Source organism: Puntigrus tetrazona, unplaced genomic scaffold (genome assembly GCF_018831695.1).
Source record: "Puntigrus tetrazona isolate hp1 unplaced genomic scaffold, ASM1883169v1 S000000008, whole genome shotgun sequence".
NCBI lineage: Eukaryota > Metazoa > Chordata > Actinopteri > Cypriniformes > Cyprinidae > Puntigrus > Puntigrus tetrazona.
Genome location: NW_025047688.1, coordinates 1,447,717 through 1,472,766, shown reverse-complemented (window position 1 = coordinate 1,472,766; position 25,050 = coordinate 1,447,717). Strand labels below are relative to the sequence as shown.

The window sequence follows — 25,050 nt, the reverse complement described above, 5'->3', positions numbered from 1 at the left end:
TGCACTAGGCTCACTTTTATCAGACATTACAGGCATGATGAATCCAATCCACCAATCACCCCAGATAGCCTTACACAAAGGAGGGGTTTGAAAAAAATGAATCATTTGTAATTCATTAAGCAAGTAAGGTACAAAAAAAATTTATATTATAATACAATGTTTTTTGACGTTGCCTACATGTCAACCTTTTGTGAAGGCAATGTAAACACACTGATTTCATTTGATTGGTAACAGTTGTGTCTTATTCCAATTATAAATCTGATATAAATTTTTGTCACTGATTGCTAGAAACTTCACAGCTGCAGTAATGCTGTGATGTGGTTTGTCTTTTAACTCTCACAAGAGTGGGAGTGATAACGTGCGAATGTCTTTACAAAGTTATGTCTGATAACATTTCAGTTGTAATGTCTTTTGTCCTGAACATCACAGGGACCGAGAAGCTCTTGCAGAGAGTACTGAATCGAATGTGTGTGTAATGTCTTTGTCGTGCTCTGTATCCGGATATATGACTGTGCTTTTCCAGAACGCAGTTTTCCTAACTCGTATCTGTCAGGAAATTTCACAAGCACACGCGCTTAAACATGTACTCTGTAGTTGCAAAACGTGATGCTCCAAGCTACATGTTTTATGATAGAGAAAATAACCTGGTCTCCTTTGTCAGTTTGAGAAGAATGAAAAAAAAAAAAAAAACAGTCCCACTTTAGGTGGCCTTAACTACTCTTTAACTACTATAATTTTTTTTAAATTCAGGGTGGATATATTTGAGGTACACATTATACATTAACACATTATAATTAATAATTATTAATCAAATGAATGTACCATTAAAAATGAGTAAAACAGCATAAATAAATCAAGTAAAAAAAAAAACTAAACACTATGCTGTGCGTGCCAGGCCAGTAGATCAAGAAACAACTAAATGCAATGTTCATGGACATGACGTAAGCTTTTCATAAATTCACATTTTTGTTGTTTATATGGAGAGGATACAGGTATTGTGTTCAAGAGCCTGTGTTTTCAGGCACCTAAAACAGTTATTAAAGACACCCGATGTTAACAAAAAATCTATGAAAGAGAAATTTGTATTTTTAGTTGGGCTCTTGACTATTAGATTTATAACAATAAGCTGTTTGACTGTTATAAGGCAGTTAGACAAGCCAAAAAAAAAGGTAGATTGTCAAGGTTTTAAATAAACATAATTTGACCTGAATCACTGAGCTCATGCAGCTTATGCTTATAAAAGAAACCACTGGAGTAAAATAGCTTTTTTCATTTTAATAGCCAAGAGCCCAACTAAATCAAACACTGACCACCATAATAGTAATTATAAATAAATAAATAAATAAATTCTCCTACTCAAAGTTTACTACTGTTGTACTTATATGTAAAAGTAAACTTTTATATACTAAAGTGGGCCAACTTACTTTTATTTTAACTCTTTTGCTTTTTAATTTTAACATTTTTTCTACATTTTTTTCAATAAATGCAAAACAAAAACCCATATGGATATTATTTGATTTATTGCTGGAATTAAAAGGGCATTCTTTTTTTTCTTTTTTTACCTTTTTACATTCAACTTATATTTTTTAACCCCTTGAGCTCTGCTGAATTTTTTTGCATACCTGAATTTAATGGAGAAAATTGATAAAAACGGTCTCATTTTATAGAGAATAGACCAAATTTTAACAAATGTGTGGAAATGTGTAGATATATAGATATTTTGTTTTCATCATTTAAAAAAAATAAATATATTTTTTAAAGTCTTTCATCTGAAATCTGCTCAATTTCCCTTCATGAGGTAACGGAAAATAAAATATGTGATCATTATATTTAAAAGTGGTCTTTGTCTGTTTTAAGTGTTTTTCGTTTGTATGGTTTTTTTTTAACTGCCATAGATTATCATGAATTTCTTTTGCTTTGTTTTATATTAATATCAACAAATAGTGTATTGTTTGAAATTTTAAACCTGCTCACACTGACATTAACACTCAAATATGAACAACCACTTCTAACAACTCTTACATAAACAATGTAAATATAGACAAACTTAGAAGTCTGTGAAGTATAATCTATAATAATATTATAAACAGTCGGTATCAAGAATCAACTCGATATCTCAATGCTCTAGCACTATACTATTTTATTTTATGTCTACAGAATTCTATACAAATCTACAACACTTTAAACTAATCCTAAACACTAAAAGTATCAGACATACCCTCGTTTCTCTGAGCACTTTGGGCACTGTGGATGAGTCTGTGTTCTTCAGGGGGGCATTGGGAAATTTGAGAATTATTCTTAAAAAAAAAAAAAAAATTGAACACAGCACATAATTTAAGATTACAGATTACTAAGAGCTGAGGGAAAGCACGGAAACAAAACTACTTCATGTGGGCAGAACCTTTGATTTATGGAGGTGAAGTTTATGATGAAGTGAATTCATAAATCCACTGCACAGCAGTATGATCTGAATAAACAGCTGAAAATAACAAGCGAAATGAGTGATTATGCCTGGCAGACTATATGAGGGCAAGTCACATGAGAGGAGGCTCGGGGTACACAGCTATAGCTACCGAACGCACTCTGCAATCTAACCTCCGTAGTTCAGCGCATTAGCGAGACACGGAGGGGAGAGGAGAGAAGACTCTATCTAAAGGACAAAAAGAACATGCCTTTTGCTGCAGATGGGAACACACAACAGGAAACTGCAGACAGAGTGACAACTGCATTAATTACACGGAAGCTGTGACAGAATTCTAGCAAAACAACATAATTAAACACCCAAAGAAAAGCGTTGAAATATTTAGCTTTCTTGAAAGGCCATCTTTAAAGTCGGATTCTGATTGGCTGCGTATGTTTTAATTAGCTGTAAAAGGTTTTTAAAACAGTTATGAAGCGATTCCGTCAATAGAATTTCCCTAGTTGCTGAAATCGGGGTTTTTAAAGCTAAAAACACTAAAACGACAAAAGGGTTTTCATTTTCAGTGTATATCTAAAGCTATTCAAAACTAAAATCATACAAAAAAAGTACTTTACAAATAAAGAAATAAATGTTTTCCAATAAAACATTTACAGTTTAACTTGAGGCACTACAATACCTAACTCTAACTAAAATAAAAATGAATACTATATAGACTTTTTAAATAAAAATGATTATTATAGCTCGGTGTGAACTTATCTTATTCTCACAGAATTAGAATGAATGATTATTTTTTATAGCTATAGTATTTATTATATTAACAAGTTATATTCTATATACTATAACAGGGTGTCACTTACTCGCAAAAGTAGAACGGGTAGCCTTTATTACGCAAAACGTTTTAATTAAATGCTTAAAAAAGTCTGCATTAATTTCTTTACGAAATTTGCTTATTTAGGTTGAGACTCTGGAGTCAAATCACACCATGTTTCGTCATTACACACTGTTGAAGATGCATGTCTTATTATATATTAACAGAACTCCTCTGAATATATATATATATGAGCTTTAGATATGAGCCCAGAAGAAACAACTGAGCAGAATTCTAAAATTAGTAACTGGAATTATCTGACTACTGAATAAAGGGTTAGACCTTAATCCAATTCAAGTGGCGGGGGCTTAACATATTGAACCCATTCAAACAGATCCCCCCAGGCTCTGTGTAAATGCTTCTGTCCTGTCATCGGGACACTCAGTAACAGACCGGGAAGTTCCTGTATTAATACTCATATGATGGTGATGTGTCAGTTGTCCATTCCTCATCAGAATAAAACCATCTAAGACAGTTTTGTGAGTCAGCGGCCAGACAGACACACGTTCGACTGTGTTCTGTTTCCTAAGCCATTTAAAGTCTTACAGGCCTCATGACTATACAAAAAAAGCCTTTCAGAAATCACACGGTCTCAAACCATATCGCGTTCAGAACTGTCAGACGCTATCATAGTCTTGATTCTGCTGTAATAATAGGAAAGCCTGTTTGCGTGTTCGCACCTTATGGTTGAATGTCTGCTGGCTCTGGAGATGCTGTTGCCTGTGACAGCTGATGAGAGGTGGTTTCCTCCGTGGAGGTCTTCAATCGATCGGTTCCAGGGTTTGGATTTATCCATAGAGTTTTCTGTGCTGTTCTCAGAACTGTCACCGTCATACCTGTCAAACACACAACGGCAGTCGCTCAGGACATACCAAAATAGCGACATCCTCATAAAACACACTTTATCTGTGGTCCTTGAACATTTGCTTACACGCACTGCAAAAATGATCATCTTTTCATAAAATAAAGTAATACTTTAAAAATCCAATACATCAAATACAACACAAAACATCAAAAATCTAGTGTTTTTTTAATGACTGTAATGACATTTTTAACATTTTGTGTGTAATCAATCAATCAATGAATTGGCTAGTTATATTATTTGATCGAAATAAAGACTTGTTACAAAAAAGTCTAATTTGTTATTATTTCGTTTTTTAAATAAATGCTATTATTTTTGATGCTCTATTCGTCTGATAATCTTGAAATGAAGTATCATGGTTCCCACAAAAATATCAAACACCTGTTTTCATCATTGATAATAATCAGAAATGTTTCTTGAGCAGAAAATCTTCCAAAGGATTGTATGGCTTAATTTTAAATGGTAAAAATGTATAGAATGTCTTTTATTTACTGTACGTTTAATAAAGTTAAAGAGTTAAGAGGCTTTTCTCAAACACACTAACGAATCGTACAATATGTGTAGTATGTTGTGTGTGATAACAGCCTTATCCTCCAAAATATACTAAAACAGTTACTTATGAGGTTGTAAAATGCTATTGGTTGTAAATGAGATCTTGTGACTTGATCTGATCCCAGTGAACAGGCTGTGCACACACACATGCATGCACACACACACACACACACACACACACACACGCGCGCGCGCGGGTCCTCTCAGAGCAGCAGTGGAGCATGTAGTCAGAGTCACACAAAGATACAGCAGCGGTCTGCATGAAAGGAGCCATTGTGTTCATTGTGATCATGTTCGGTACAATCACGGGTGACTTACGTGACAGCATACTGTGCAAACGAAAGATACTCCACCAACACATCCAAACCCTTGTTCTCCTCATTCAAAAACTCCCGCACCCACCTAAACAGAGAGAGAGACGATTACAACAAAAAAACACCCTGTCCATCAAAAGTTTGATACGCATTACCTCATTACTTTGATGTTTTAGCATTCCTACATTATGGAGTTAATTCTACCACTAATAAACATGCGGTAGTTAGACTAGATCATCTAGGAGACTCCACAGAGCTCACAGTGTGTCCCAGCATTCAGAAACCGCACTTCCATACGGAGACAAGACGTCATGAAATATGCATCACCGAACGGCGTCTCAGTAGCTTAAAAAACAGCTTCAACGCAGTTCGGAGATTGAAAGCAAAGGTTTCATGGAGCTGGATCGCTCCCTCAGAGCAACAGCAATGAGAGATACTTCAAAGACATGGCAGAGACATCCCAGAATGCCGCACTCACACACACACACACACATTGACAAAGACCGCGAGGATCCCAGAAATGATCAAAAGCCAGTTTTCACCTTTTTTTAACAGTGAAAAGTAGGCCAACACCTGAAAACCTGACAGTTGTGAAATAAAATGAATTATGTCTCTATTTCTTTTGATTTTCTAATGAGCAGTTTAACTCTAGTTTAGCGACTAAATGCATTTATCTGAACATTATGAGAGAACTATGGTGTAGTCTAAGCACTTATTTGAATGGTTTTTGGAATTTCTTTAAAGTCAGACATTATTTTTAAAGAGTTTATTTTGCATTAATGATCAGCTGACGGTACAGTATCCCTTAAACTATAACTTTAACAATGAACAAATGGGAAAAACATTGTTTGGGGAAAGAAGGAACACATATGCAACTCTAGGGATAGAGTTTGAGTTACCATTCTGTTGTTTGTCGAACCCTCTGTGAGCAGATAATACTGCTTTATCTCATCTAGATTAACTAGATCATTTATGTAATCTAGTTTAGTACCATACGGCAGCTAAATCTCTGTATGGGTTGTCTATCAGCTCAGGGGGTTCTGTGAGTGTGTTTGTCTGGTCTGAACTGCCCTTGAAATAATGGAACTATAATAACACTCATTTACGGGATGACAAGGAAAGAGTGTGCGCTGGTTGCTACAGGAATATCCCATCTTCCCGTTTTCCTGTTGTGACATTTTCCCCGACCTCGCCGAGTTCCGTCAGCCTTTCCACATCCGCTCAATCCTAACTCCCATGATTTTCAGCTCTCGCTAAATCTCAGAATTTCTCTGCCCTGACTGAGTTGTGCAGGGATTCCCAAAACGAAAACCATGTCGGCTGGCATTCTGGTAGAATTCCACTGTGTAGAAATATGACAAGTCCGGTCAGGAGCATTTGGCTGCTACATGCTCACACAAAAGAGCATTATTTCAGCTTCAGCGTGTCTTACATGAGGGCTTTTGGAGTGTATCTGTTCCTCAAAGCTCCAGTGTGAGCAGTGTTTAATGAACATGCATATACGCAGATGAACTCACCCGATGTGATTGGTCCGTAATGAGATTTCCAGCTCCCGCAGGACCTGTGTGGACTCCTGCACTCTCCTCCTGAACTTCTGCAGAGAACAGAAAGAAGAAAATAGCCTTTACTACAATCTACTAGGCTTACTAACAACGAGAAAGATGTCTCCTTTATTACTGCAGTTGTTACTCAAAGATAACAACAGCGTTGAATAAACAGCAAATGGGAAAAAAAAGACTACACATCTATAAACACACACTCAATATATTTATTGCACGCTTAAATTCATTTGGTTTTTCCCAAATTATATTCATGGTGTATTGCACTAAAACTTTCATACAAAGTAAGAAGATCATTTATTATAAATGACACATATATTGCCACATAATTGATTGATTTAATTTTTAACTTTTTTTTTTTTTAAACAGGTTTAAACAATAAAACAATAAAATCACCCATTTATTTTACTTTTTTAAATAAATAGTTTTATGGAGAGATCTCAACAATATCCCAAACATCTATTTTTCTTTCTTTAATTTGATCTATGTTTTAACGATTTATGTTTACCTATTATTTAAAAATCTGAGACAAAGTTATTATTAAATGAAACGAAAACTAGGTGAATTTAACAATGACTCAGACATATTCTTTGCCATACTGACACATCTAAAAACTCTGGGATCGTGAAAAAGGAAAGCACTGAAACACATATCCAAAGTAACGGGAGCGTTTGGCTGTTTTCTCCAGTCAGTCTCATAATAGTGTCGTGTCCAAACTGTGGGCCCAGTTTTGTTCTCTGTAGCCATGGTTACAGTGGCTTTGTGGCCGGCCCAATCACGTGTCAGGTGAAATGCATGTGAAACCACCGTCCAATGAGAGAGACACACTGCTTTCATCAGATGAACGAAACACGCTGCCAAATCTTAACTGGAAACTGCTGCTGCAGTTCTGCAACTCTAATTAGACGGCGGCCATGACGATGAGTGGCAGGCCTGGCATTAATAATCAATCTGATTCACTGATGTCAGACACTGAAATGATTGCATCAAAGGGTGTTCGAGAGGGAATGACACTGAAAAAGAGCAAGAGATGCGGACAGCAACAGATAGAATTCTTGTACAATACACTTCAAGTACGTATTTAGAGATTGATAAGAATGCAACAAAATGATAGCCTACATCTATTTTGGGACATAACCATGCTATAAAATTATGCCTTGACACAGATGTTGGCATTTGTGGTTTATGGGGATTCTCCATAGGCGTAATGGTTTTTATACATGTACAAACTGTATGCGTTATTGCCAGACACCAACCTTACACCTAAACCTACCCATTACAGGAAACACTTTTTAGAAAAAACACCATTTAGTATGTTTTTTGAATTACAGGGACATTGGCGGTGTCCTTGTGACCTTCAAATTGTAACAAAAGTCATGTCATTAAACAAATTTGTGTCCCATAAACCTCAAATACCCCTTCTTAAAATAACAAAAAATACAATTACACATAATTTTGCATATGATAACCACACATCTAAATCTTTTTACATACTCTTTTACAGATAGGACAGCCATTGCCTATTTTTACTTCTGAGAGCCTCTGCCTCTCTAAGACTTTCTCTAGACATTTCTCTAAGACATTTTAAAACTAATCATGTCACAGATCTGATGTCAATTAACTTAATTAGTTGCTAGATGTTTTCCCAGCTCAATCCAAGCTGAATCATTTCAGCCTTTTGTTGCCCCCTGTGCCAAATTTATTGAGACCAGTAGAAGGCATTAAATTTAAAGGTCAATGAAAGCTCATGCGCTTATTTAGTGGATAAAAGTGTAACATTTCTCAGTTTAAACATTTGTTATGTCATTGGCCCTGGTGATAAAAAAAAAAAACCTCCTAACTTTTTAAGAAACTGGGTTGAAGTTTGACCAATGGCATGCAAGCATTGTACATTAGCGACCAATCATGGCTTGCGAGAAGGTGGGACTTACAAAGAATGTTCAAAGCAATGTAAATTACTTTTAAAATGACTAATTAATGCAGGAGGACTGCAGAGAGCACATCTGTAGAAAAACAAAGCCAAAACCCACACGATCTTGAAATACCGGCCAGGAAAAAAAAGGACGTATGGTCACCATATTTTAACCTTTTTTCTCCCTTAAACTGAAGCATAGATTTCACCAATCGATCGATTCCAGGATAAATTAACATCCCAGCATTTTCCCTAAATGAATATCCAGTTTCTTTTGAGAACATGTCAGATGAAATACAATTTCATCCATTTCAAATGAACTATTAAAGTCAAACAATCACAATTCACAAGTCCACTTGAAGAACTGCACAGCCTGAGCACTTTTAACTTGCAATTTTACTTTACTGCAATATGTTACGTGCTAATGCTAATACTTAATAAATATTTAGCATGCATATAATGCTAATTGGTAAAGAAAGGGAAAAAGTGAAAGAGACAGACGCTTAAAAACAACTGAAATGGTGAGAATAGAGAAGCGGAGAGGAGTGTGTGCTCTGCTGTTCCCAGCGTGGGTGTGTTTGGCACATGTGGAGTGCAGTGTGTGTTTTGAGTGTGTGTGCAGAGCTCACGCTCCCACCTCGACTTTAAGCATTCCCAGCTGCGGAGAGAGAGAGAGAGAGAGAGAGAGAGAGAATGAGAAAAAGAAAGCAGTACTCCATAGAGGTCATCCTGGAATGGAATCAATGGCACAGACATTCCTCAGGACCCTCTGGAATGACCCTCTTCCTGCTGCGTTCCCATTGGCCGAGAGCTGTGTCTGGAATGCACCGTATGTAAAGCTCTCGGTGCACACAAAGTAACAATTGTTCACGTCTGCAGAAAAGAGCCGTTGCCAGAACGCACAGACATAACTCTCACTCCCTTTCTGTCTGTTTCCCACTTTCATTATTTTCATCCTCTAATTTCTCTGGGACTTTCTGTTTGCCTGTTTTTTTTAATGCGTGTCTCAAGTATTTCGTCCTCCTTTTCCCTTCCACCGCATCTCCTAATTATCCTCCATCCGATGGTCTCTGTTTTATTTCTTTCTTGTTCTGTCTTTCTCAGGGATGTGATGTCAGCCGTAACGCCCATGAGATCAGCTCAAGAACACCTTCAGATTCCACACCACGTAAACAAATAATGCCTGACCTTTCATATTTAATCACATCTGTCTTCAATTCATTTCTGGTCTCTCATCCTTTCTTCCAAGTCCTTGTCACTCCTCTTCTTACTTTCTTATGACTTATCTTCTGGCATGACATTTTAATTTATTATCATAATGTCACTGAGGTCCCATGTAAGTCAAGTTTTTAAGCCAAATTATCCGTTCTTAAAGTGTTTTCTTTTCTTTTTTTTTACATAGAAACACCCTTTTTGCTCGAGTCTAGTGTAGTTTTAACAGCCAGTGAAGTGGAACTATGCATAATATATACATTATGCAGATGAACCTAGAATATAAACAAAATATATTAAACTGCACATTTAAAGCATTTTCTTGACAATGATTTTCTATGGGAAAATGCATCAGGAACTGGTGTTCATATTCTTGGCTTATCTGTTAACCTGTTTTATTATTAAGGTACGAAGTAAAGGTTCAGAGCAGCTCATTTTGGAGGAAGTATTAACTTTTTAGTTCTTTATATTGAAAATATATTCTTCTATTTTATGATTACTTTAAGGTTAGTCACTTTCGTATAAGAAAAATCAGAATAAAAATGTCTAATTATTCTATTATTAAATAACAATCGCTATCACGGGAATCAAGTATGTCTAAGCAGGAAGTAAGGTTTCCCCAGCAGGACGTAGAATGCAAGCCGTTCCTGTCCATACCCAGCTGTCACAGCGTAGTCAAGATAAATGAATTATCAGGAGCTATTTATCATCAGAGGTCACCCATTCCAGCCTTCACACACACACACACACACACACACACACACCGGATTTGAGGGAACGAGACCCGAACTCACCTTCCTGGTAACAGCTGGGTCAAGATAACTCTGTAGCTTGTGGATGTATGTGTGAGGAGGATTCTTCACTTGGAATCGTTCCTGGAAAAGAGATAAACGGAGATGTGTTTATCATTTTACTGATTTTAGAGTAGAAATGTCAGTAAATATTTACATTAGTCCGACATATGAAACTTTTTTTTGTTACCAATAAATGCGAATTAGATTCAATATTCCCTTAATGACAACCCAAAGAGATCAACAAAGTTCGCTGTATAATTTTATGTTGATAATATTGATGTTTATGTTAAGTCTGTGAGCTCCCAGCATGCATTGTGACATGATTAAAATGTTCTTACTCTTATAGGAGTGATGCTTATCATATTACTATCTTCATTGGACTGCTGAGTACCATGTGCGACCAGTGTTTACTTCATATAAGAGTTTATATTTGTTAATTTAGCAATGAACAAAGTACTGCAGTGTTTTTGAGACAATTAAAAACCTCTTCAGACCGAACAATTTCTGAATACAACTAAGAAACAATATCAGTCTCTGTTTGATCAGACGGTCACTTTACCATTTAATCAACATTCATTCAGGGGACCTATTAACACAATTTAAAGCATGATAGAAATATTAAAATAAATAAACAACTGATTTTACTAAATCTTGGAAGTTTCAAACATCATTTTATTTGATGAGTTTTGCTAATATAATAACGTTGACCGTTAAAACAGATTAATATTGTGTGTAATATGTGTTGATTTAGTTATAGTAACCAGAATTGTCTTTGCAAGTGCATTTATTTTACATATGTTATGTCATCTGTTAAGCTTATCTGACTAATCGACTGATTGCTTCCAGAGCCAAAACTCCATCAAAGAGCGAATTATGATGACTAAACTCTTTATGAGCAATCACGTTTATACTAAACTGATTCATTGGTTCATTGGTTGAACAGAAGCTGAAATAAAAGATTGATGCAAACTGCGTTTCTAAATTAATATTTAAGCCAAAACAAAAACAAAAATTGTAACTGGGTTGACAGATTACATACTGTATGGGATTAGGGTTAGGGTTTACATAAATACAAGCACACTGCTCTAAATTCTCCTAAGAGAGATTAGTCAGCATTCAGACTAAACTACTATCAACTAGCCAACTGTGTGAGGACACAGATAATGACATTCAGTCAAACAAATATACATGTATTGTATTTCAAATATATGCTCAATATGTGCTGTAAACACCAAGCATGTGTTTATTGTTTTGCCTTATTAGCAGTATTTTACATTTTCTTCACCGATCTGCACAGTAAAAAAGCAAAAATCAAACACACCTGATTCGGATCATCTGCTCACTAGAAAACCTTAAGTAATATTATTCAGCATTTTTATTAATAGTGATTAAGATTATTATTCACAGTTTATGAGTAATAACTACACATACTAATGATTTTAATATATTCTAGATCAGATTGTATTCCATTCTGCTACACATTCGTTTCCCTTGGCAACAGCCAATCAACAGCAGCACATAACAGGAAAGAGGAAGAGACCTAGTTCCCTTCAAAACAACACAAGCCCCCTGTACACACACACACACACACACACACACACACACAACAGCCACTGATATCACATTGACATTTAACATGTGGCCGTGTGTGTGTGTGTGTGTGTGTGTGACGCTAACACAAGAGCACTCTTCTAAGAGCCTGGAGAGAATCGTTGAGGAACAGAAAGGGGAGAACCATTTTCTACACTAGAAAAATAATGTTATTATTTTTACTGTTTTTAGTAGTAGTTGTGGCAGGTCATGGGATCTCAACATAGTCAATATTAATTAGGGGTGGTCACATGATGACCTGTATAATTCACCATTTTTGTTTGGATGGGACAAGCAGTGGAAGATTAATAGAAAACACAAAACAGACGAGTTGTGTTGTCTTCACGAGAACAAGATTGACACAATATGTTATGTCTGCAGGGACACAAGGTCACCTGATGAACAAACAATAACTCAGTGTAGTACAGATTGCTTACATTTGTCTGAAATCTAAAATACATGACTGGGATCGGTGGAATTTATTTCCATGGGGCACTGCATGCGGCACCATGTTAAAGATTAGCCATAAATGAAAGTTCTGTAATCATTTACTCAACCTCATGTCGTTCCAAGCCGGTACGACTTTGTTTCTTCTGCAGAACACAAAAGATGGCATTGTGAAGGATGTCTCGTCAATCCTCTGAAAGTCAGAGTGGCCCAAAGGAACACTTGGAATGATATGTAGGTGAGTAAATGATGATAAACGTTTCATTTCGGGGTGAACTACAGGTGAGACTACCCCTGTGGCATCTAATGTTTGCAACCTTTCAAGCGTCACCTACCAGTGATTACATAAGCCTTCGCTTCTTTAGCTGCTCGAGATGAAATGTGACTGTGAGAGTGGAGGAGGTAAGAGAAGAAGAGAATGTATTACCTGGTCGCAAATGAGTTCCCATTTTTTCTCGTTGTCGTACTGCCGAAGTAATCTTGCTTTGTCTGGAGGCAAGTTCATTGAGTTCTGTGTAAACACAGACAAAGAGACTGAAGTTAGTTAAAGTCCTGTAACTTCCGATGCTTGAAAAATGACAATGGATTAAGAATACACAATCTCAAAAATACACAATTTAAGAAGTTAAGCGTGCTTTAAATGCAATGCAGAATCTTCTACAGCTGTGTGTCTGTATTACAAAAAATGACTGTGTTTAAAATGTGCGGCTTCAGCAGAAGAAGAGAAGACGCATGGGGCTGTATGTCTGCTATGCCAGCATCTTCTTCTTCTTCTGCGGACAGCGGCGAGGGCTGCTCAACTCAAGAATTAATACTGCTATAAAACACGCAAAAGTCATCAGGGGGTGGATAAAAAAAAAAAAAAATTAAGAAAGAAGAGAGTAAGAGACAAAATCTACTACCAAAAAATATTCTTGAAATAAACAATTCTTGAAAAACATATACTTTTTTTAAGAATAAAACAATTTGAATGCAGCCAAATCTAACCCCCAGATCATTATTAAGGTAAAGTCTGCAGCAAAAGCATTTGGTTAATCTGAGATGAAGGAAAAGAAAACAAAAATACTTCAATGGGCAAAAGCTGCAGCTTTTCTTTGAGGAAATTATTACTGCAGGGAAGAAAATGTTCACTGGTAGGCTGATTATATCAGGATGGAAAGTAGGAAGTGTGTGCATGGGAACAAGTGACAGAGGCTGCGATGATAATATATAAGTAAAATTCTATAGTAGGTATGTTTTCCATGCCCAACTTTTACAAATTTTAATGCTTAATATTTAAAACAACCTAAAAAATTCATACAATTATAATTATAACGTTAAGAATTTAAAGTGCCCCTATTATGGATTATGAAAGGCTCATATTTTGGTTTTGGGAGTCGACATGGTTGACATGCACACAAGGTCAAAAAACACTTTCATTGTCTTATAATATTCAGTTATTCTGACCTTACTTGCTTAACGACTCCCAAATGATTCGCTCAATGATTTATTTTTCCAAACCCCTCCTTTTTGCTAATCTGTGTTGATTGTTCTGTTGGTCTTATTTTTTAACCTCATCGTGCCTATAATGACTTTATCAGTCAAACAGTATTTGTGAGCGCAGTGCTGCTTTGTGTACAGCGTTACCGGGAAAACTCCCATTTTAACTCTACAAAAGTGAAACCTAGTTCATTTAAATTTTAATTCAGACTAACACAAAAATCAACCGATGCTCAAGTTTTCCCAGGTTGCTTCAATTTGAGTGACAAATTATTCCTTTAAAACTGTGTTGTATGCGACCCCTGTAAAAGTTATATGTTTATTTATATAACTGTAACAATAATAAAATAAAATTGCTATGCACATGCAACAAGTGGGCAGGCAATATGTTAATGTTTCATGTTAGCATCAACTTTTTAAAACTACTCCTTTTAGTGATTCAGAGTCAAATCATTCATGCACAGAGCACTTAAGATATAAAACTTTAGAGCTGTGTTGCTAACTTCGATTGCAACGAATTTTAAGAACAAATTAGATCTTTTCTTTGACACTTTTTTCATTTATTTTATCTTATTTGTTTTTCAGATCTGTGGAGTAGGAATATACTGGCTAATTCCATAACCAATGCATTTAATATATGCAGCGCTCTGTAATCAGAGATTATGAAATGACGTAACTTAATCAATCCTAGAACATTTTCTCTACGAAACTTTTACTAATGCACTGTCAGCTTTGTCTTTTTCAATGGGAGTGGCTCTGTGCTGGACCGTGGAGATGTTTATGCTCAAACATACAGCCCATCTGCACATGTGTGTGCGCTCAAACTCCAAACATGTGCTGAGATCAGACCTCCGCCTCTTACACAAGCGCTGTCCTCTACGTCTGCCCTACTTTCACACATCTGCTGCGTGGAACTCCCCCAAAATACTGCAGTCACCAGAGCCCCATCCACACCCCACCCTTCGGAGTCAGCCGTACCCCACCCACCCCGACAACGCGAACACACGACCGTGAGCTGGTGCCAGCCACTGCTGTTCAAGGGTATCTGCATTTGGAAAAACCTATACTGTTTATCTGTGTGTGTAGACGTGGGCTGCTCTTGTTGTTTTTCTCTGTAGGTTTCCAGAGCTGCGTTAAATGCACACCGGGAGCCGCTTTAAAGAGGATGGCTATGTTGTGTTTTCCAGCCTCAACGCAGCAGCTGTTGGCCAGAGGGAAATCCAACACTCCGATTCTGATCTGTACACACGCAGGCAAGCCATCATAATGGTTTTGAACATTGTTTTCAGCAGCACTCCTTTAATATGAAGACATTAGTTCTGTTCTAAAACCTAAATTGAACTGCTTGACTGCCAACTAAGGTAGCATCCTCACTGAAACCAGACCTCTCAAGCATTTACTCACGACTGATTCCAAACGTTTCCATTGAGCTAACCCTGTCATTCATAAATATTAGGTAAAACTAATAATCCATTATAAGTGTAAACATATATGACACACATGGGAACAATAAATTACCCATCATACTAATTATAGTTTAAATATGTTAACATATTTAATGACATATATTGCTCAACCATTATTTGGTGCATTACTTTTTGCACTATGCAAATTTCCTAATATTAATGTGTTTTAATAGCACTATTGATGAGGGTTGTATGTTGATGAAATATATTTTAAGTGCACCTGAAGTAAACTTGCAAAAGTTCCACCTTAGCAAATATACCTCATTATACTGTCCAGACTCTGGCTCCAAATGACGTCATTTACTCAAGATGGCAGCGGCCATACTGAGATGATTTGACTTCCGTTTTCTATAGTGGAAGGAAGCGGAGATGCGTGGTCCATCTTTTTGGAGAGTATGGCATTTTGTAGCATACTTAGCATGAAATAAATGTACTTCAAATACATTTATTTTTGACTAGGAGAGTTTCCTGTTATCTCTCTTTGAAAAGCAAAGCGCAAAGTTTCTGGTTCTGTGCTTGTGGACAGACATGCTGATGAAGGTTGTGTAATATGATATTGCTATGACAACAGAGAAGCCTAAATCTAATCTGCAAGGCCAGATGTCTGACAAATGAAATAAAGATCTGCAGATCTGCGGAGCAGTATTTGATAGGCAAACCCATATGCTGAACAAATACACAAGCTTGCAGAGCTAATCAATCATGCCAGTTCATGCCAAGTTCAAGTTTTACAAAACAAGCGGGCTAACCCACACCGATATAACATCTATCTTTATTGTTTCAGAGGCACACGATGTAAGATTACTGGTGAAACAGCATATCCAGACAGGGCAGATTATTTGTTATATTCGATATAGTTAATTATATTTCCAAATGTAGAAGCCCTTGAGGCCCGCAGATGGATAATTAGACAAGTCGGAGGTAGTTTGAGAGAGACAGGCCGCCCACAGCCCGCTCGCTGACCGTCTCATGCGTATTACACACCAAAACAAGAGCTGGGCTCAACCCAGCCATTCCAGTCTCCCGGAAGATACAAAGGTTTCTATATGAGAGAAATACTCAGCACCATTTTTTTAACACCACTTAAATTAACATTAAATAACTTATAATTTCAAGTTGACTAAACTTGAAAGTCTTGAGGGGTAACAAAGGATTTCAAGTTGAAACAACAATTTTTTTTACAGTGTATTAATAAGCATAGTTTAAAAGTAAAAGTTAATATCCAAAGCCCTACTCAAGAGTGAGAATCGGTTTGGGTAGAATAAACTCAATAGTCTGTTATCTGAGTATAACTGATTTTTGGATTTATTTTTACTGGTGCTGTGAAACGACTGATCGTGATTAATCACATGCAAAAAAAAATACGTTTTTTTTGTTTATGTAATACATGTGTGTGTATTGTGTGTGTTTATTATATATGAAAATAGACACACAAATAAATGATATGAATATAAATAACTACATGTGTACATTTTATTGACAACACAAATTTTTCCTAAATATAATGTAAACATACGGTTGGTTATTTGACATGACAATCATATGCTCTTTTCGTTTCTTGATAAGTTACAATGTGGACCGGGCTTTATACTGACAATCAAAAAAAGTCTCTGCAAAACAATTAATTTGAAAGCCTTGAAAAAGATATTTCAAGGTGTGGTAAAACGCAGAGTGTCAAAAACTAAATATACCACCACTTTTGATTTATTACAACCATATTTACCACCAACGAATAAGACTCTAAGATGGAAAGTCTAGTAATATCGGAAAGAAGTTTCCAGGAACAGCTGCTTGGTTAGCACATTGACGTCTTCTTCTAGTAATGGTCAGTTTGACCCTGGAAACCGAGCTCTGGCAGTACTTTGATCACCTGTGTTTGAGTGGCTCGGATGGGACGATCTCAAACATCCAGACCGCTCAAAAATCCAAATAAGCACCTACACATCCACCCCGCCCTGACCCAAACACCACTAAACACAGCTCTCCCAAAACTAGCACAGCTTGAGCATGAATAAACGAGGGTGATATCATCATCTCTTCATATGTGTGCAGGATTTGCTCTAAATGACACAAGAAGAACAAAACCTTAGGGTTTAAATGAAGTACTGTACTGAAAAATGTGCAATTCTGTTTTACCTTTTAGACCATGATAGATATCTGTGTTGGTATCTGCGCTCAATATTAGGTGAAGTAAGGTGAAATTCTTTACAGCGCAAGTCAAGAAATAACATGTTATTTAAGAGCATTTGCTGTGCATGAACAACTTTGAATTTGGCTCATCCAAACAGAATTTTAAGTTTGTACTTTTGCTTTTTTGCTTTTTGCTTTGGACTCAGGTTACAAACAGTGAAGCTGTCTTTTTGTAAATGTATGCCGTGGTCCGTCATGAACTATCACGCCTTTAGGTTTGCATGCATCAGATTCCAAACTTAGAGAGAATACAATTAGATGAGATAAAGCCCCTGTTATTTGTGAGGTATTTGACTCTGGATTTTGAGTCTAGCTTGTCATTATGTGAGTCATAATAGGACACACGAAAAGGATAAATAAGCCTTATACCAAAGCATGAAGTTTCCCAACTAAGAATTACTTCTGTTTTTAGCCCCAGTTTAGACCTGATCTGTGGTTTACTTGGGGAACGATAATTAATCGTGATTTATCGATGTCTACAAACAAAGCAATTCAATCTTGCTTGTTGAGGGCCAATATTTTGCTGAATTCAGCTCCAGCTTTCCCAAACACAGTTTCCAAGACCTTGATAAGCGACTACAGGTATACAGAATCACGGTAACTATTAGAACGATCCACTAATGTTTGGCAGCCTCACTTTTAACTGAAACTTTGCATACACTGTTGTTTTTAGAAGCATGTTTTCTTTAAAAGGAAATTCCACTTTACTTGACATCAAATGCTGTGACATCAATGACAATAAACTTTTTTTTCCCTTAAGTGCAGTACTAAACATCATCAAGCAGCATATCTGGGATAGGAGTACTAATAAAAATATGGTCTATCATGTCCAGAAGAGTTTATGTTTTACATTGGGAGAGCAGTCGAGTGATGAATGAATGTGTTCTTAACAAGTATGTTATGGCTTTAACAGGGCACTGCTATGATGGAGACCACATTACACTCTAAAGTTATAGAGTTTGTGAATATCCAAGGCTGGACAGCTAAACAAAGTCCCACAGCGGCAGTTTGATCTTGTATCAGAATCACTGTGATTTTGGTAAGCATAAAGCACAAGTCTCTGTCTGGTGTGAAGAAACTCTTTGCTCTGAGCTTAAAGAGGAAGAGAGCAGCTCGAGAGCAGATCTCTGCTCTTTCCTCTCAGTCAGTCAGGCATGTGATCATTCTCACATTTCCCTGTGTCTGATGGTGTCCAGACTGTTTCTTCCACTCCATCAAAAACCCTATCAGTCTAGCCTGCAGACTAAAAGTGATTGAAAAAAGATATGATCGCCGTTCTTCGTGGAGCAGCTTCAATTGTAACGAGTGAGCGTAATCCTCCCATTACTAGTTTTACTGCGAAATAAACATGAATTAACAGATCGTGCCTCACGTCATCACTCCACAAGTCAGTGTTTCAATTACTGAAAGATGTCATTAAAACATTTATCAGTATTTTTGTAGGGACGTTGGTCAGTGTGTCACGAATTTGAAGCCGGAGACTGGTACAAAAGACCTTCAGCTCTTTACAGGCTTAAATAAACAGTATCCCTACTTACAGATTAATGGCTAAAAGCATTCCTGCATAAACGCTTGATGTTCCTCGCTAATGTTCTCAAGAAACTGCTCAACAATTGTAAGTCTCAGTAGCATCTGTGTAGAGTGAACTCGGAGTCAGCAGGAAAGTCAGCGACTGCAAACAGACGAGACCTCACGGGAAATGATCTGTTCTTCTGTCTTTGTGTCCAAAGACCAAACGGCTCCTCGCAGATTTAGCCAGGTGGTGAGTGTCGTCCCCTAATTAGCGCGACATGTTTCCGTAATCCGGCCGATTCTGCGGGGCTACGCAGGTGTCCCCCATCTGCTAGAGGATTAGTAGTGTAATCTCAGACCCCCACTATCCGCTCAACCCCGACACAGACAATGCGAAACTAGCTTCCTACTTAGCCAATACTACACAGTATCTACTGCACAGTGTACCGGTTACATTTTGTTTGCATTTATTATTGGCAAGTGTGCTCATCGCATGACCTAGCGATCATTTTATATGTCTGGGGGGTACAGTTATTATCTTGTAAATAAATATGTTGCATTTTAACACTATAATCGTACATGATAATATGCACGACACTTCAGAATAAAAAACATTATTCGCTATTAACAAAGATTTTCCTTCGATAAATTCCTAATTAACTGTAATTAGTAAGTTAGTGTTGAATTTAGGTATTGTGTAAGAATTCTACATTTATTCATGTAGAATAAAGCATGAATATGCGCTTAAATAAATGGATAATATTCTAGTAATATGAATGCTAAATTGAGGTGTTTTTTTCCTCCTTGAGTAGACCTTTTTCGTTGTTGTTGTATGTATATTATGTCTAAAGGTTCTGAACTCAACTGTTCCATAAATAAAATTAAAAAGTGGATATTTCCTAAGCTATTATTTCAGAAAAACGGATAGTTCACCCATCAATGTCTTTCCAAACATGTATATTTCTTCTGTTGAACACAAATGAAGAAAATGGGAATCATTCGGTAGCGTTCTATTGCGAATGTCAAGATATTACTGTTGACAAAATGACAAAACTTCAGTGATTACTGTGCATAAATAATCGACTAAAACCTGTTGGTCCTTATTTGCATGTGTTTTGAGAGTCTTGTGTTCAGTGTCTGCTATACCCTGAGAAGATTACAGCAAATTCATGTTAAAACAGTGGCCGATCTGTGATGGGTTATCAGAGTGTAATCCTTTAAATCCTTTAAATAGCTGATTTATTCCAGTCAAACAGCAACCCATGTTTTTCTCCCTCTCTTCTTCCCTTTCCAGGTTATAGATCCTCGACACATCTGTCAGAAATATGATTCTGACTGGTCATTCTGTTTAATATAATCTTCACAGGTGATGAATATCCTACACATTTGTATCACATTTGCGTTCATTAACTCATTATATGATAAAAATGCATGGCAAGTAGTCATGCAATAAGTGGAGCAATTTTTTGGTCAATTCTTTTGTTTTGTGATAATGACTGGCTCACTTATTTTCCACCCTTTATATCTATATATGATAATAATTAAATTATTATGGTTGGAGGTAAGGTGGAAAATATGTGTTTCCTGCAAATATAAAACCTTTAGTGCACTTCTACTATAGTAAAAGTATGTAGTTTGTGATCTTATGGAGGAAAGTTGAGTTCAGTTTGTATTTAAGCCTTTGTCAGATCCATTGACAGATAATACTAGAAGCAGCTTGAAACTGCTGTCGAAACAGCTTTTTCAAGTACTATCTATTTGTCACTTATCACAAAGTATTTTAACTATGCAGCTTAAATCAGCATGAAACCTAACATGCGTTTTGTTTTTCATCCCAATTGTGCCATATGTTCAAAAAAGGCTTCCTAAACAGGAAAAAAAAACTCAAAAAACTGATTTTGTGCATCGGGAACTGCAGTTGAATTGCAGTCATTTGCAAAAAAAAATCCAAAAAAAGGTGGAGGAAATGAGAAATATAAAGTCAGTCAGATAGTTTAGACAAGTATTCAGTATTATTGTGGAGCCGTATTATCCTGCAGCTGCTGAATAATGGAAGAAAAGCACAGACCACCACTATTAGGTGTTCGTAAGAAACAGCAGTCAGCATTTAAGTGTCCAAAACATTTAATTCCTGATTAAATACATGGATGCTTCTTTGCTTCAAAAAAAAAGAAAAGCAACTCTGTGTATATTCAGCTTCCCATTGCGGCATCAAGATGGACATATTAGTTGTCCAGTCACAACATGTGTTTTTGTGGCTGTCCAGAAGAAGTGTAAATCTTCCACTCTTGTTTGACTTGAATGAAAATGAGTAGCTCATTAGAAAGAAAGAATTGAAGTGATAGATAGATACGTGAGCTGTAAAAGGGTGGGCTGTGGTGAGTTAAGATCGACTGTCTTAACACGCCAATAATATGAAAAGCTAAAACATCACAATTACTAACAGCAACCACAAACATAAACACTATAAACCAACAGACAACAACACAGCTGAGAAAAAACATCATAAACTGGTTCCAGTCATATAAAAGCCATCGTGTTACTTTTTTACTACTGTGCTTAAAGATTTGCGCTTCTGTCCGGGTCGACTGTGCACATGTGATTGGTGCTGTCCTGTACAGATGCTGTTTGTCAGATCGCACCATATGACCTCAGTCTGGAGCAACGCCCTTGGCACAAACATCAACTGTCTGTTTTGTTAGACTGAAAAAATACATATTAACTGAGAACTGAAATGTTGTCATTCAGATAAAAAGGTTCTTTAAAAAAACTATCTTTTATAACTTTTTATAATCTGAAGAACCTTCTTTCACCACGAAGAACCTCTTGTGAAACAGCAAGGTTCTTCAGATGTTACAGGTTCTTCATGGAACCATTCAGACCAAACGGATCTTCTCAGGCCCTGCAGTTTGTGTGTTGACTCTGACAGAGCAAAACACGCAGCTAGTTCACGCTCAGGACCTATTAACCTAAGATCATAAGAATAAGAAGCGTAATGACTCCCCGCTGACATGGATCATTACATCTTAAGAGTCCTGTAGGACGAATCATCAGAGCAGTTGAAGCAATACATATCTTAAGGTTAATAAGTGTCTTCCAGTGAGAGCTGCATCAACTAGTCTCCTTCCCCATTCGTCTAAAGTAAACTGTTTAAAGAGCCTCTTAAAAGTGCCTAGGCTGATATGAACGGAAACAATATTTGGTCCACAACCCCCATTTTTGGGTTTCAGAATTGTTGCAACTCTGCACACTCACTCACACCCATCAAACAATTGTTAGTATTCATATTTGCACCGGCAGCAGGAACTATGAAAGTGCCTTCAGCGTCATCTTTTTTCGCTGCGTTTACAAACGTAAAAAAGTAAATGGAGGACAATGTGCTCTGAGCTGTTTTTGTTGTGTGACGTGGGTTTTGTGACAACGGAGATGGAATATAAACACAAAATTTACATGATTACAAGAGCATGAAAATCGGACTAAATCCCCTATGACAGTGTTACATATCATTGGAGTATATATATTTACTTTGCCTTCAAAAAATGCCAGGTAGCCAGTGTTTCGCATTTGTTTGGCCGATCAATCAACGTGTAAGTCACTGGTAATTCCCCAAAACTGTTTTAGTACAGAGCTAAATTAGATGCCTTAAACAGAGTTCCTAAAAGTAAAACTGTTCCTAGTTTCTGTGGTACGAACACGACAAAAACCAGGAACTTACACCAATAGTTCTAGGCGCTGTGAAAAGGTTTCTGCGTAAGCCTCCAATGATAGCAGCTCCTCTGCAGAACTGGTAGTATCAGTTCAGTAGAGCACCTGTGCATATGTGTGCGTATTTCTAACATGTTTTTAAGCGCTAAGCATTGCAGCCAATCGCAGACATGTCTGTTGAGAGCATGAGTGCAATGGCCAACCAGAGGAGTTTAGTTAGGTAGTCAAAATATACTAAGCTCACAAATCCCTGCGTTATAACAAACAAAGTGTAAATAGATTTTCAGAACTCAGTCAGTGTTAAACTGAAGCGTTTTGCATCTTGAGTGACCAAAAAACCACTACACTTTGCTTGTTTTTTGTATAAACCTAGCGCTCATTCATTATTTAAATACAAGCCTTCAGGCAACTATGCATTGATAACAGCGTTTTAATGTGAAACTGAATTTGAAACCTTTGAACCAGCACAAAGTTAATCATTTAAAAGCAAACAATTAATAAATAAACTGATAAATAAAACCACTGAGAACTATGGCACTGGTACTGGTACCAACTAACAAAATGTTGGGATCGTGACAATAGGCTACTTTTCATAGAAATTTGCATGTCTGGCAACCCCATGCGAGTGCAACCTCAAGGTTAAATAAGTTTAGTTTCATTTAAACAAGATATCCTTGATATACCAAGATACCACACGTGTCAAACAACATTTTTAAAAGCAAGCAGCAAATGCCTCTAAGCAGACCAGAATAAGCTGCAATGTGAAGCAGACTTCTAAAAGCCTGGCCGCGTGAGACTAGGAACCAATTATTACTCAAACAAACCTTGTCTCTCTCATGCTTTATTGCGAGCGCAAGGACACCAAATATCAGGATCCTGAAACGGCACAAAAACAAACCTCCCTAAGATCAAATGACAGGAACCTGCATTTGTACAAACCAGTTAGTCAACAATCGTATTCACACTGGTCTTCATCACTCTCGTTTTGAGTAATCAAGTACCCTGATGCTTTTGCACAGTCGGAATAGCATCTGGATTCACAAACGCTCGGCCCGGTCCAAAGAAAACACCCACACTCACACTTCCACGCCATCTGTGCAACGGTCTCAGGCCACTCTGGAGTCTCTCGCAGCTGTCACCTTGGCCCGACGCGATCACCCTGAGAGCGCCCATAATGCACTGCGGGACAATGACGAGGGCAGAGAGCCCAGCATCCCGTCTGAGCAGTCACTGTTCACTGATGAAGATACCAGACCGGCCCGTGACATCATCTCCTCGCGCTCAATACAGTAAGTCGCACAATACACAAAACAAAGGAGCCAATCAACAACGTGTGGCACTCGAAGTTAATCAGTACACAGATACTCATCACATCTACTGATCACGCAGGTCTTTCAGGGTTATAAAGCAGCCATAAAATGGCCTGAATTGGGCCGTTAGCTTTTACGAGGGTCTCTTAGGTTTGCCGCTTGCTATCACAGAGTGATAGGTGACTGGATAGGTGACATTTGTTTAGTTGGCATTCATGTTTTTGGGATGCTAAATATATCTTTAACATAAATGCAAGTTAATTAAGACTTTATTATTTTTAGATTAACTTGTTTTCGTTGTGGCAGGTTTAAATCGCTGATACATTCAAGGCAAAAGACTCTGTGATATTGTTACGCTGACTTGTCTTGTCTAGTAAAATCTGTTCACAACAAAACAAAGAAACCGAAATTCCTTTCGAGTTTACTGCTTGCTTCAAAGGAACTTTTTTTTTTTACTTTCGTTTATGCTAGCGTTGGACTTGAAACTGAACTCAGATCTCATGTTGGTCAAACCCAGAATGCTATTAATTGTAATATCAGTTATTCTCATTATTGTTACTAAATTGAATATTAAAATGTAACTATAAAATGGCAATACATTTGAGTTATAGCTGTGAGACATTGTATGATAGTCTGGTTAAAGCCTTGAAGGGAGAAAATATGAATTATTATCCTATTATCGGTATTTTGAATTTGTTTATATGGTATATTTTCATTTAAATAAGGTTTTAGTCTTTTTGTTATATGCCTTTCTTTTATATAAATATTTATTTTTAGTTTAACAACGCTATTTTATGTAAACTGTCTTTAATTATTTTTTTATTTAATATTTATATTTTATTTTCAATAATGAAAG

The 25,050-nt window shown here is 36.9% G+C and overlaps 1 protein-coding gene across 2 annotated transcripts in view; it reads right to left on the bottom strand.

The window, feature by feature from the left end:
- The window catches only part of LOC122332318 (formin-like protein 2), a 40,990-nt gene that overhangs the window by 14,868 nt on the left and 1,072 nt on the right, over nucleotides 1-25,050 (bottom strand). For both annotated transcript variants that reach the window (XM_043229646.1, XM_043229645.1), the window contains exons 2-6: nucleotides 12,960-13,043; nucleotides 10,496-10,576; nucleotides 6,536-6,612; nucleotides 5,023-5,106; nucleotides 3,971-4,126 (exon numbers count right to left, since the gene is read on the bottom strand). In XM_043229646.1, the coding sequence (XP_043085581.1) occupies nucleotides 3,971-4,126; nucleotides 5,023-5,106; nucleotides 6,536-6,612; nucleotides 10,496-10,576; nucleotides 12,960-13,043 (482 nt within the window). The remainder of the gene's footprint in view (nucleotides 1-3,970; nucleotides 4,127-5,022; nucleotides 5,107-6,535; nucleotides 6,613-10,495; nucleotides 10,577-12,959; nucleotides 13,044-25,050) is intronic.